Raw genomic sequence first — 13231 nt, forward strand, 5'->3', positions numbered from 1 at the left:
AGATGTCTCTTCGGTTTGTGTGTTTCCGTTCAGGAGCCCGGTGGTTCTCTCTGAGTACCTCTGCTTTCTCCACCATAATAACAGACTTCCCGATTTCCTCACACTGCCTTGGTGTTGGGTTTGATATTGTCAGTGGTGGTGGGTTGTATATAAGTGAGTGACACCGTGGGCATCTTCTTTAATCCTTGTAGGGAGACTGCACGGATTCTACTGCACCATCGCAGCCCTCGATAAATATATTAAGTATTACCATAAAACACGTGTACATAGACTATCTTTTAAAAGAAAATTCTTTGTCTTGTCCAAATCTTCAGAAATGTACTGCTATTGAATTGTTATCTTCCCGTACTCTAATTCGCCAAAGCTTTTCCGTAAGCATTGACCTTAAACGCATAGTGCGAATGCGAGGAAAACCCCGTGGTGAAATAAAAGGTATAAACTCACGTGGAGTGCATATAGTGCAAATTGATTATGAAAGAAAGATTTTATAACACCAAATCATTTAACAACTACATGGCATGACAAAGTTTAATTATAAATAGAAACGCATGGAAATATAAAAAAAAACATGACACCTCGCATTAGAACTTCGGCAACCGCACAGTGCAGGTGCGAGGGAACACGTGGTGAAATAAAAGGTAAACACGCGTGGAATGTAGATAGTGTTGATTGATTCTGAAAGAATAATCTTTAGACACCAAATCATTTAACAACTGCATTGTATGACAAAGTTAATTAACAAATAGAAACGCTTGGACATTTTACTTTCATATGACTTTAAACAAAATTTTCGATATATTTTCAAAGTAGGTCCAACATTTAATTCTACAAAATGGGAACATTTTGTTACATATTTGATTTGACCTAAGTGTTGTGGACAAAAAAAGGCAAAGAAAATGAAAAGTTCGACCCTGATGGGACTCGAACCCACAATCTTCGGCTCCGGAGGCCGACGCCTTATCCATTAGGCCACAGGGTCATCGCATATTCAGGAGGATATTATTTATAAGAATGTCAACTGGTCACGACATATTAAACTAGGATGTTCTATTGCACGGGAAGAGTTTTCCGCTGTTGAATAGCTGGTAATAAGTCAAATTATAAATTATATGCATGTATTGACCATTCCACTAATTGATATGAAATAGCGCACTTACAATAAAAAATCCCGAAAAGTCCGAAAGTAATTTTAATACATTAACTCGTACCCAAAGAAGTCTTCGACACTAATTGTTTTTTGTTTTTTTATTATTTATAAACTTTAATTGACACAAAAAAAAGGGCTCGTTGCTACGTATGCAGAGAAAATGAATCTGATTCGCGCACACTTGCAAACCTTTACATTACTTAGACATTTATATATAAAAGTAAAATAACAAAAATACTAAACTCCAGGAAAAATTCATTACACTTACTAACCTGTATAAAGAGAGATAACTTTAATTTGTGGTAATATTTCTACATGTATCGGTGATATATATCCCTCTAAGTGGTTGAATTGTGTAAAAGATATATTATCTGAATGTGGTTTTATTAATGCCTGGAATAATCAATATATAGATACAAACTGTCAGTTGTCTAAAAATGTGAAACAGTATTACCACAATTTGTTTGTAAATGATTGGAAGGCTCAGATATTTAATACATCAAAATGTTTAAATTATAGAATGTACAAGTCTGAGTTTGGTTTTGAAGATTATTTAACTACATTGCCTTTTGATTTAAGAATTAATTTGTGTAAATATAGGTGCAGTAGTCATAGGTTACCTATTGAATGTGGTAGATTTTATAGCATTGATAGATCAGAAAGAATATGTGATTTATGTAACAGAAATGTGCTAGGAGATGAATTGCATTACATATATGATTGTACTTTCTTTAATGCTGAACGGCTGAAATTTTTACAAGCAGATATTTGTAAAGTGAAGTATACTATGAGTTTCTCTGATTTAATGAACGGCAAAGATAAATTCGTTCTTGTTGGCTTAGCTAAGTTCTGTAAAATTGTAATGTCAGTTTACAAATGATATTTACCTTCCCATTTATTCATGCATTTGTAAATATGTTTGTTCATGCATTATTTCTTATTTGTTATATTGTTGTACTATCATGCCTCATGTGAGGCCTTTAGTGAAATAAAATGTTTCATGTTTCAATGTTTCATGTTTCATCGAGAGAAACTTGACAAAAATAAATACAACTATTATAAATTATATAAACTGTCAACTTTTAAAAGAATAAAAATGAATGTAATTTGCCGTAGGAAAATAATCCTAAAGTGTTTCTATTGTCCACTAAACTAATCCTGTAAATTAAGTTAAGATTTTGATAATCCGTTAATTGCTTTTACATAACTAAATAAAATATATGTCAATCTGTTCTGTTCTGTTCTGTTCTGGTATATTCCTCCGTTTTATCGGAGCACTCCACTTATCGAATGAGTATTAAAATTTTAAATACTTAACCGAAAAAGCGGATATTTTTATATTTACGATATGAAAAATATATAATTTTAAAATAAAATTAGTTAGTTAAAGTGAATAAAATAAAAGTTTATAATGTCTTTGATGATATTTTAAAAGATAGTAATACAAAAAAAAAAAATATTATTCACACGTTACAAATTACGGCACTTTGATTCACCAATATGAATAAATAAAAATTTTACAACCTAACGATTTCTAGTCAATAGGTGCCCTGCCAAGGCAAATGTTAAAATTATATAGCATCTTTTATGCTGATATTTATAGACTGAACCAGTTAGCTTGGCATCCCATGCAGACTGTTCAGACTATATTTAATATTAATGTTATATTTTAATGTCACTTGATATCACATAAAAGTTGTGTACGCTTCATGTGTAAATGGTAGCATAAATCTTGTGTCTTCCTTTCTATATCTAGCAACTTGTCTATTGGTTGATTACTCATTATGTCTAGTGCTGAGCAGTCTAATATAATTTTGAGTAATAGTTCATTATTAATAACATTTGTTGTACCACCCCTTTCAATCATATAAATCTTTTACATAAAAAAAGAAGAATTGACCAATAAAAAGTAACTTTAGAAAATTCAAAATTGACGCTGAAATTTCATTGGTGAATAAAATAGTTCCTATCAGCACGTGATGGTGGGTTTAAAAAGGGAAGACCGCCAACATCACATATCACACTTCAAATAAGATTGCTGTTTGGAATAAATCATAAAAACATCATTGTATTTTAATCACCAGCGCCAGGCCTCGAAAGAACAAGTGTCCGAGATGAGGGACACACCCACAGAAGGTTTTACATAGACCAGAAATGAGTGAGCTAGATTCCCCCAGATACCCGAATAGATGCTAGTATTCCCCAGATACTCCGAAAGAAGCTAGAATCCCCAAATGAACGAAGACGTGAAAAGACCCCAAGCGAAAGATGTCCGTCCCCCGTTATTTAGTTTAGTAGCATTAACGTTTTGGAGGGAAAGGGGAGACAACTCGATACAGCAGCGATCCTTCCATATTTTCCTGCATTACACTCATACGGACACAGAGAGGACACTCAGGAAAGGAAAACAGAAAATGAGTCTCATCCTCTATTATGATATGGTACCGAATTTTTCTAGGTTACACTTATACTAATATTTTTTTTGTCAATTATTACACCATACTATATATGTCTCTATGATAAATGTTTCCTTGCAAAAAAAATAAAATACCTCATTCTTGTTTGTCATTCTTTTTTTCAAAAAAAGTAGTAATGGTATTTTTAAAAATGAAGTCGATTTCATTTGCGCAACAAGGTTATTTTCATTTGTGCCAACAAAAAAAATCATCACTTTCCAGGTAAGACAAATGACGTTTAGATTTTGTTTCAAATAAGAGGCTCGTAGAAGAAATTTTGTAGAGTAATCCCTAGGTATTTATAGTTCATACTCATTTCTCAAACATTACTGAAAGTAACTTATGTATAAAATTCCCATTTTCAAGGTGACAAGATGGACATAATTCAGTCTATTACAAACAGAGGAAATAAGTCCGTATTTTTTTATGACAACACATACAGATTATCCTGAGTTTTTGAAGACCAGAAACAAGTCTTAAAGGTACAAAGAAGAATCCGTGTGGCAATAGACTGAGTAAAATTCCGTACACCCCTGATTACTCCAAGATAACGAATTTATTTCTTATGAACAATTCCTTTATTCATTTTTAAACCAGGATGAAAATTGAAAAATGGAAATGAAAAATTTCCAGTGTGACATTTTTTCAACGTCAATGTTGCTGCGCATTGTCAAATACTTTTTTTCTTTATTTTTTGGGAAATTCAGAAAATTTTTGTGTTCTTTTGAATTTTTGTCCTCAAATTTATTTATTTTTTATTTTTATTTTTTTTTTTTTTGACATTTTATTTATTTTTTAAATTTTTTATTGACATTTTATTTATTTTTTCTTTATTTTGGCAAAATTTTATTTACCCCGGGGTGAACAATGGTGGGGTGTTATTTACACCAGGGTAATGAACCAATCAGATTGCAGTATTTTTGCTGCATAAGAAATAACATTTTTTCAACGTCGATGTTGCTGCACATTGTTAAATACTTTTTTTCTTTATTTTGGGGAAATTCTGAATTCTTTTGTGTTCTTTCGAATTTTCGGGAAAAAAATTTTACAAATTTTTGTCCTCAAATTTATTCATTTTTTATTTATTATTTTTTTTTTTACATTTAATTTTTTTTTATTGACATTTTTTTTTCTTTATTTTGGCAAAAATTTTATTTTTTTAAATTTTTTGGCAAAATTTTATTTATCTCGGGGTGAACAAGGGTGGGGTGTTATTTACAATTAACCAATCAGATTGCAGTATTTATGCTGCATAAGAAATAATGTGTTTTACCTTACTTTATTTAAACTTTTTTGGGGACTTATGTAGTTCCATATTCTACAACAACCTCCCTATGGTGACGAGGGGTAACATGTAACACTGGCGAACGCAGAAGAGATTAATATAAGCATTTTATATAAACGTATTAATTTACATTACTGATTTCAACATGTTTGTAAGTCGTGTGCGTCTGAGTAAGAATGAGTGAGTGGCTGAATGGGTGTGAAGTTTACATCTTTATGTCTTGTCCTGTACATATTGTCATGTCTTGTGTTAAAAATGTTTGTAAAAACACTTTGTTCTGTATATAGTTATGTTGAGGAGACACACACGCTGTTGGCTATCATCTTTAAATAAATAAAGAATTAAATTAAAGTTATTAGTACAAAATGTATTACTATTATTCATACTATTAACCAAATTAAATATCTTATCAAAGTTTGGCGCAAATGAAAATATGGATTGTGTAGCAAAATGAAATGAAAGATTTTTTTGGCGCAAATGCAAAACACTGGGTAATATGTTGTCGTTAGAGATCGTTAAAAATACACATGCAAAAATCACATTGAAATTGGGGTAAACCCATTTTATAACCAACCAGATGTTCCAATGTGACAATGGATAATATTCTGGTTTCGCCGGGCTGTTCAACGTATGATTTTGATGAAAGATTGTTTTTACAACGACAAAAAATACACAAAAAACTGAAATAAAAACTACGTTTACTTGTCTGTTACCCGGATGAGAAAAAGCTACCTCTCACCTTAAATTATTATATAAATTAAAAGTATTTTAATATTTTTAGACAAAAGGATGCATCAGCACTAGCAACTACGGATTCTCTTTAAACCGCACTCTTAACATCTCAAGGTTGGTGCATCATACAGCTAGTATTGCTAACTTTACATGTTTAACCCCGCCACATTCTTTATGTGCCTGTCTCAAGTCAGGAGCCTATAGTTCAGTGGTTTTCGTTGGTTCATGTCCGTCATATTTGTTTTTTTATAAATTGCTTTGTCATAAATTAGGCCGTTAGTTTTCTAAATTGAATTGTTTCATATTTTTCATGTCAGGGCCTTGACAGTTGTATAGCCGACTATACGGTATGGATTTTCTCGGCATGGTGGAAGGCCGTACGATTGCCTTTAATTGAATACATCAACTTCATTTGAACTTTGTCTCATTGGCAATCATACCACATCTCCTTGTTTTATCATTATATAAACATCAGTACCTAGTGCTACAATATATGATTTATATGCAATGCAATGGGCTATAGCTAATTTGGTGGGGTTCGTGTTCAAAGTGCTAAGTCTTTAGTTTTGTATGTTGTGTTCTATGTACTATTGTTTGTCTGTTTGTCATGGCGTTGTCAGTATATTTTCAACTTATGAGTTTGAATGTCCCTTTTGTACCTTTTGCCTCTCGTTTGCAATTGAGAGCAATTGAGATGTGCATGTTGTCTTAAGCTTTATGTGAATTATTTTCCATTATGACCTAAGTTTGAACATGTTTTTCTAATAAAGTAAACCGCCTCGGTCAGTGGTCTTGTAGAAGTGTGCTCGTCTTGATTGTGGATGGTCTTGAGTTCGACCAAAAACTTGAAAATTAGTATTTTCATCTTTTCTACTAAGCGCGAGGCATGATTTAGGAGTAAGAGCAAATACTAGTCGGCTTGGAGTCAGAATAATGTTTCCGGTAGGTTAGCATGTTTATTTGCGGAATATTCCCTTGTGCACGGAGAAAATCCACTTCGGCAAGTTGGTATAGTACATAGCATGGTTCATATTCATATTACATTGATAAATATGTCCTCGTCCTTATATTCGTCATATATTTGCAACTGGACGTTAAGCTCCAATCCATCATAATTATCATATTGTGAAGCATTTTTTTATCTACATGTTTAATGTACTTTTGATCAATTGTAAGCATCCAACAAAGGAAAGAAGGTGAAAAAATGAACGAAAGGTGATGTGGGGTAAATGTCGGGGCGACCATGGAAGGCATATTTGGGGAAAGTTCCATGGGGTAACACAAACCCAACGCTTGAAGCTCTTGGTCCGCTTCTGCTCTGCATCATGAAAATTATGTGTTTTATAAAAACTCCTGCCATGCATTTTGTCAAACAAGTGCATATGAATTTGTCGAATTATTTATTTCATTCAATAGGTATATCAATGTCAGCTTTAAATATAGTTATACAGTGAAATATGTAGTATGTGGATTGTATAAACTTTCAATTAGAAGAAAAAACGCAATTAAAAAGGAGATCCTCTTAATTTCATTGAAAAAAGCCCTTGGCATCAGAAGTTGAAAATGCCCATGTAATGAAGTTGAAATATAAGTGAGTCTTTTATTAAAACGATCCGGCGATATAATATAAGAAATTAAGACATTTCAAAGGAACCAACACAAAACACCCGTAATAAATAAATTGATTGGAAACTACTTAAATGTGCACAACTTCATCAGATGAATATGGGATTCCATTTAGTCCGGGGGAAATAAGCCAGAACAGATATATACATTTTGTTCAACAGGTTATCGTTATAGTGACGAAAGATAAGGGCCAAGTTTGTCTTTAACGATGTTCGGATGTCTCTACGTTTTTCATTATACAAACCTTTGAACCAACGCCTGATCGGTCCAGTTACTGTTTATCACTGTTTATATAAGAACATGTCGAAGGACAGGCATACTATTGTGAATAAACACATTTGTGAAAATTCAAGCCATAGTTACAGCTTGACTCAATGCAATGGTACAGAGAAAAACAATGTTGCAGCACAAAATGAAGCCCCGTCAATGCCAAAACGCCGGTACGTGATATAACACAAGCATGGACAACTAGTGTTCTGCGCTTGTTAATTTATAATGAGAATGCATTTTTGCACTTTTCCAATGACTCAAATAATGTGTTATTAATGATATGAGTTCCTAAATGTGCCATCAATTATTATGCAAAACAGTAATAGTTATTTTATTATTTCTGTTAAAAAAAAATTTTACAAAATGTAGTAAATGTTGATGAAAAACTTCTTTGAAGTATTCCTTTTACACTTTAACCGCAAAGTTTTTAGAATAAACGTCGTGTTGCATGCTGTATTTTTCATTTATGTCGAGGAAAAAATTACAGAAAACCACAAATTTCATGCCAAAGGCTCAGGCTGAGGGAGTTGAAACCTTAATGTCTCCATAATTTCTAAATTTATAAACAGACAAATTTAGAAAGGTTGTTTTAAATCATTTCAGTAATAAAGTATGGACTACTGACCTGATGATACCATCAGGGACTGATAGTCCACCACCAGCAGTATCGACCCAGTGCTGTAATAAACATGATAAACTGCAATTGCTGATTTCATATCTGTCATTATTATGTTATGCCCTAATAAGTTTGAATTCAAAGGATCTTAAAATAAATGATATTATTAGTATTCAAGTACTTTTAAGTTTTTTTTATTATATTCCTTGGATTGTTTGGAAATTTTTTCTTGTTAACGAATGACTATCATGACTATGGATAGCTGCGGAACCATATAGCTCTTAGGTCCTTATGATATTTTTTTACTCATTGCGGGTCCGCAAATAGTAAGAAAATATCATAAGGACCTAAGAGCTATGGTTCCACAGCTAGACTATGGAGGGATATTTTTCTCAACCACAGTTTACAGACAAGGAAAATATAAGTCCTTAGCGTGGTTTAAGGGTCTATCTTCTTTTTTTCCAAGAAATTATTCTCGTATGAAAATTGAAATGTTTTTTCCCCTCACTAAATTTTCTTGTTAACACTTCTTTTTAAACCAGTAAATTCAGGACATGGAGACAGATAAACAAAGAACACTAAAAAATCAAACCATGATTATAAACATGATAAACAGTGCAATTGGGAGAAGTGTATGTTCATGTTAGCTGAGGAACTGTTACTTGAATGTTCCTAAAAGGTGTTCATATAAAATTTGAATTCAAACTAAAAAGTCTTAATTGTTAAGATATTTTAAAATGCTTGTGCAGTATTTATAGTAAGGTTTGCAAGAACTGGATTTAAAAACATATTAAATTTTAAACATTAAACTAATTAACTTTCTTTCAGACAAGAAGTGTTAAAATGGAATGGTTGGGGATACAAAGATTCAAAGTTCAAGGTCAACAAGGATGGACAAGTAGAGTTCACAGGAGAAAGGTAAACATAATTTAGATGTACATCATGTACATATGCTGAACATTAATGGTGATTTAGTTAAAATTACTTTTGGTAAGCATTTTTTAAAGTGAATTCTAGTGATTATGAGTGATTTAGTCTTATATATGCCTTTGCATAAAGTCTTTGTCAAATATTCCATAGGTAAAGTATGACAGAGTGTTAACAATTTCAATCAATAGCAATCACCCAGTTTCACTGTGATTCACTAAAAACAAAAGAGAGTGATTTTTAACTTAATCATTTTGTTTGAAGTCTAATTGGGAGTAAAGAATATGGGGAGGATGTACTTGTACAAAACCAAATTCCATTCTAAAGAAACAAAAATATATACTCAGTTGTAGGTTTGGTGTAAACATGTTTCACTGTTATTATCATTGTGGTAGAAGTCCAAATGTTACAACTACAAACTAATAGTCAAGAAATGGTAATCAAATCAAACTTTGAATTGTACTATTACTACTAAGGGTCATTGGGTATTAACTATTTATGTTTTTTTTGGTATATTAAACTTTCACAAAAAAAAAACCAAAAACTATAATACTTTTCCATTGCAATTTTCCCTTTTAACCTGTTATAAATGAAATCACAAAAAATTAAAAAGCACAATCTATAAAATTTCCCACACACCTGAAAAATGGATGTTCCTATACTGTATTTGAATTCTTTGAGTGTCGGCTTAAACCAAAGTTACCTGACTTATCTCTTAAAGTTATTCAGAAGATTCCAGATGTGTATTAACCATTTGTTCCAGTTAGAGCTATTTTCCTAATGCTTGTAGTTTAAAGGTTTATTGCCTTGCTTGCTTTCTTTGTATAAATGTTTGCTCAAGCATTGTAATTAAGATTGACATCTGCAATGAATAGATAGGCGGGGCTTCGGCTTGTATACATTATACTCTACATTATACATGTTATACTTAACATCCAATAACATTTTATACAATCTTCTTTCATTTGAAATTTCATCATCCTAAAAAAATTTAAAAAAACAAGAAATAATTGTTTATTTGGTCATATGGTACCATCTAGTGTATTCATTGTATATTTCAGATACAAACTTAGTGGACAGACCATGCCTATGTTAAAAGAATGGATGATGGCTACAGTTGGAATAAGTCTAGATCATAAAACACCTGCACAGGTACAGTTTGTCAATAATATATACCACAACTGCAATAGTTGTAGTTGTATGGGCAACAACTTTTAAAATGATTCTCAGATTTTTCAACTAGTGGTCCGGGGACACAGTTATCGTCCTTTAATTTTCGTTGTCTACAAATAGTCCCTAGTGTCGACAATGTAACTTGCAAATTTTTTTCATACACCTTCCAAATTTATTTCTTTATATTTTATGCAAAAAATAGTAAGAAGGGGGATAAAATTACATGTTTACAATAATTTGGGGCATGAATTTTAAGGTAAAGTAGTGATTTGGTCCAGTTTGAAAAGGTCATAAATTAGTATGTCTGAAGCTGTCAAACTGAATTACAGACCCCCTTAACTTAAATTGTCCATATTTTGAGTTAGACCCGATAGACTTTGCTGTAATTTTGATATGAAATGTCCCAAAAGTAGTACACTACACTGTAAAAAATCTTTTTTGGATAGAGCAGGTGTGATTTTTTTAATTTGCGTTTTTTGTCTAAAAATGCACTACGAAATAACTGTGTTCTCGGGCCTAGCGCTCTTAAGGGGATTTATTAGAAAGTCATTCTTGATGGTGTGTTTGCTGCTTAATTTATGTGATAACACTTCGATTAAGTACTAATCTGTGTTTGATTCTAATAAGTATCAGTGGAGAGTATTACAAAGGCCACGAAGTTTTTAAATGACAAAAGAAAAGCATGGTTATTTTGATTTTTTATAGACAAGAACAAGAAGTCTAAAAAGGCCATGATGCAATATTAATGCTTATCCAAATAATCTGATAAATTACCATCCTTTTAACTTAAATATACTGTAATTCATACTGGTCGGTGCTATTACTGGTAGTATGACAGTAAGGAGATGTGGTATGATTGCCAATTGGACAACTCCTCACCAGACCAAAGGATGAATATGTAAACAACTATAGGGCACTTTACAGCCTTCAATAATAAGGGAAAACCATATACTGAATAGAAAGCTGTAAACAATTGAATTTTTATCATTCCTTTAAATATGAGTTATAAAATAAAAATACAACACTGTCATTATATTTGTTACACCTTAATATTTATGTATCCTTGATAACAAATGTAGCTGGGCAAATTATGAAATTTGTATTTCATTTTAGCCTGAATTAACTGCTAAAGATATACAGGCACCTATCAAACGTGAAGATTTTATGTCAGACCTGAGACGTACAGGAATAAGTAATACAGACGACTGCCAAGACAGACTTTTCCGAGCTCACGGTAAGATTATTTACTGTGGATTCATTATTATTAATGGGATATAAATTTTCATGGATTTTGTGGGTATAGCTGAACCACCAATTTGAATGTTTAACGAAGTACAAATTATCTATGGGGTTGTTTGCAGATTTTGGCAAAACTACGAAATTAAATATCCACAAAAAAAACATTTTTGTCTCAATCCACGAAAATTGGTACCAATGAAAAGAAATGAATCCCTTGTACTTCATACACAAAATTAAGTCTTCATAATGGTCTTTTTTATTTGTGGATTGTCAGTCTGATGGATGGTTGATAGCTTAACTTTATGATCGTGAATTATTATAATTTATATACTCATGAATGGCAGTCAATATAAGATAAATAATTTTGAGGTGTTTCATTTTTAGGGAAAAAAAGTTTTAATTCGTGTAAAACGAAAGCACCACAAAATCATGTGTTTTTAGTGTAAAATTGATTTACGGGTATTTGCAAAAATAAACTTTGAAGTCTTCAATATATTATGAACATTTAACAAGATTTGAAGGTCAAAAGTTAGCATATATATAGTTCTAATTTTTAAATAAAAAATCCAAATATTTGACACATACATGTATCTGTTACTCAGTTAGTGGGAAATTTTGAATGTGTGAAAGAACCAAGGCATTATTTATGTTTTGTACATAAAGACCCCACACTGGTATATTACTTACCGGTTGTTTATTCTAGCATGCACTTTATATTTTCTGTTCCCAAAAAAATATGAAAAACCACCAAAATTTATGTATTTTTTTAGGAAAATGGGAATTTCTAAAAAAATCTTAGATAAAAATATGAAATTTCAGTGAAAATAAGGCCCTTTTATCACCAGGTCCTTTCTGTAATGGAAACATCCCTATATCTGCTATAAAAAAGTAAAATAACTCCAAGGAAAATTCAAATCGGAAAGTCCCTTATCAAATGGCAAAATCAAAAGCTCAAACATATATCAAACGAATGGAAAACAACTTTCATATTCCTGACTTGGTACAGGCATTTCCTCATGTAGAAAATGATGGATTAAACCTGGTTTTATACCTAGCTAAACCTCTCACTTGTATGGCAGTCGCATAAAATTCCATCATATTGACAACAATGTGTGAATAAAACAAACAAACTATAAAATATATCACACAAAATTGATCTCTTTATGAATAAGTCTCAGGGCTTTTCCCTTAAAACTTGCATGGTAACAAAGGAGGGAAAGGTCTTTCAAAACAGGGTACCAATCTTTAGAGGCAATTATAATTCCACTTTCATTTTCACTGCAAAAAAAAAGTTATTGACACCCACCAATAGATGAGAATTTTACAGTGCCTTCCCTTGGTCCCATGTATTTTTGATGGAACAGCCCTTATGGATAATACACTTGTAGTCGCTTGGTTTAGAATAAAGAATTAAAGTTGATTTAGATTCAAAATAAGTGGCAAGCTCACACTTTTTATACATGAATTTCATATTGAGTCATTTATATGTTTTGAAGGTCATACCTTACATGAAGTGTTTCTTTTGCGAGAAGGGAAATTTAAGAGAATTCCAGATCTTGTGGTGTGGCCAAGTAAGTACACAACTAATTTTTTTTAGTGTTTGCTTTACATATATGTAAAAATTTCCTCAAGTGACAATTATTTTATACTTATAATTAAAAAAAATCATGAAAAGTATTTTGTTTGTTGCAGAAGGTGTAAAAATAGTTGGGTTGAACTTAGAGATTTCCCCCACAGATAACAATTGTATTGATTGTAAT

The 13231-nt window shown here is 31.8% G+C and overlaps 1 protein-coding gene and 1 non-coding gene across 3 annotated transcripts in view; one reads left to right on the forward strand and one right to left on the reverse strand.

Moving 5' to 3' along the window:
- The first annotated feature begins 570 nt into the window (after positions 1 to 570).
- Positions 571 to 13231, forward strand: part of LOC127729805 (alkyldihydroxyacetonephosphate synthase, peroxisomal-like) — a 29862-nt gene continuing 17201 nt past the window's right edge. The window contains exons 1-5 of one of the 2 annotated variants that reach the window (XM_052237713.1): positions 571 to 638; positions 8961 to 9050; positions 10121 to 10211; positions 11346 to 11466; positions 12968 to 13042. In XM_052237713.1, the coding sequence (XP_052093673.1) occupies positions 10143 to 10211; positions 11346 to 11466; positions 12968 to 13042 (265 nt within the window). In that variant the 5' untranslated portion in view covers positions 571 to 638; positions 8961 to 9050; positions 10121 to 10142. Of the gene's footprint in view, positions 639 to 7471; positions 7687 to 8960; positions 9051 to 10120; positions 10212 to 11345; positions 11467 to 12967; positions 13043 to 13231 lie in introns of those variants that run through there. The other variant, XM_052237712.1, reaches the window with a different exon arrangement.
- On the reverse strand, positions 907 to 979 carry Trnar-ccg (transfer RNA arginine (anticodon CCG)). Its single transcript has one exon. It is a non-coding gene; the product is annotated as a tRNA-Arg (tRNA).

The sequence above is a fragment of the Mytilus californianus genome, unplaced genomic scaffold, assembly GCF_021869535.1.
Source record: "Mytilus californianus isolate M0D057914Y unplaced genomic scaffold, xbMytCali1.0.p SCAF_2, whole genome shotgun sequence".
NCBI classification, from domain to species: Eukaryota; Metazoa; Mollusca; class Bivalvia; order Mytilida; family Mytilidae; genus Mytilus; species Mytilus californianus.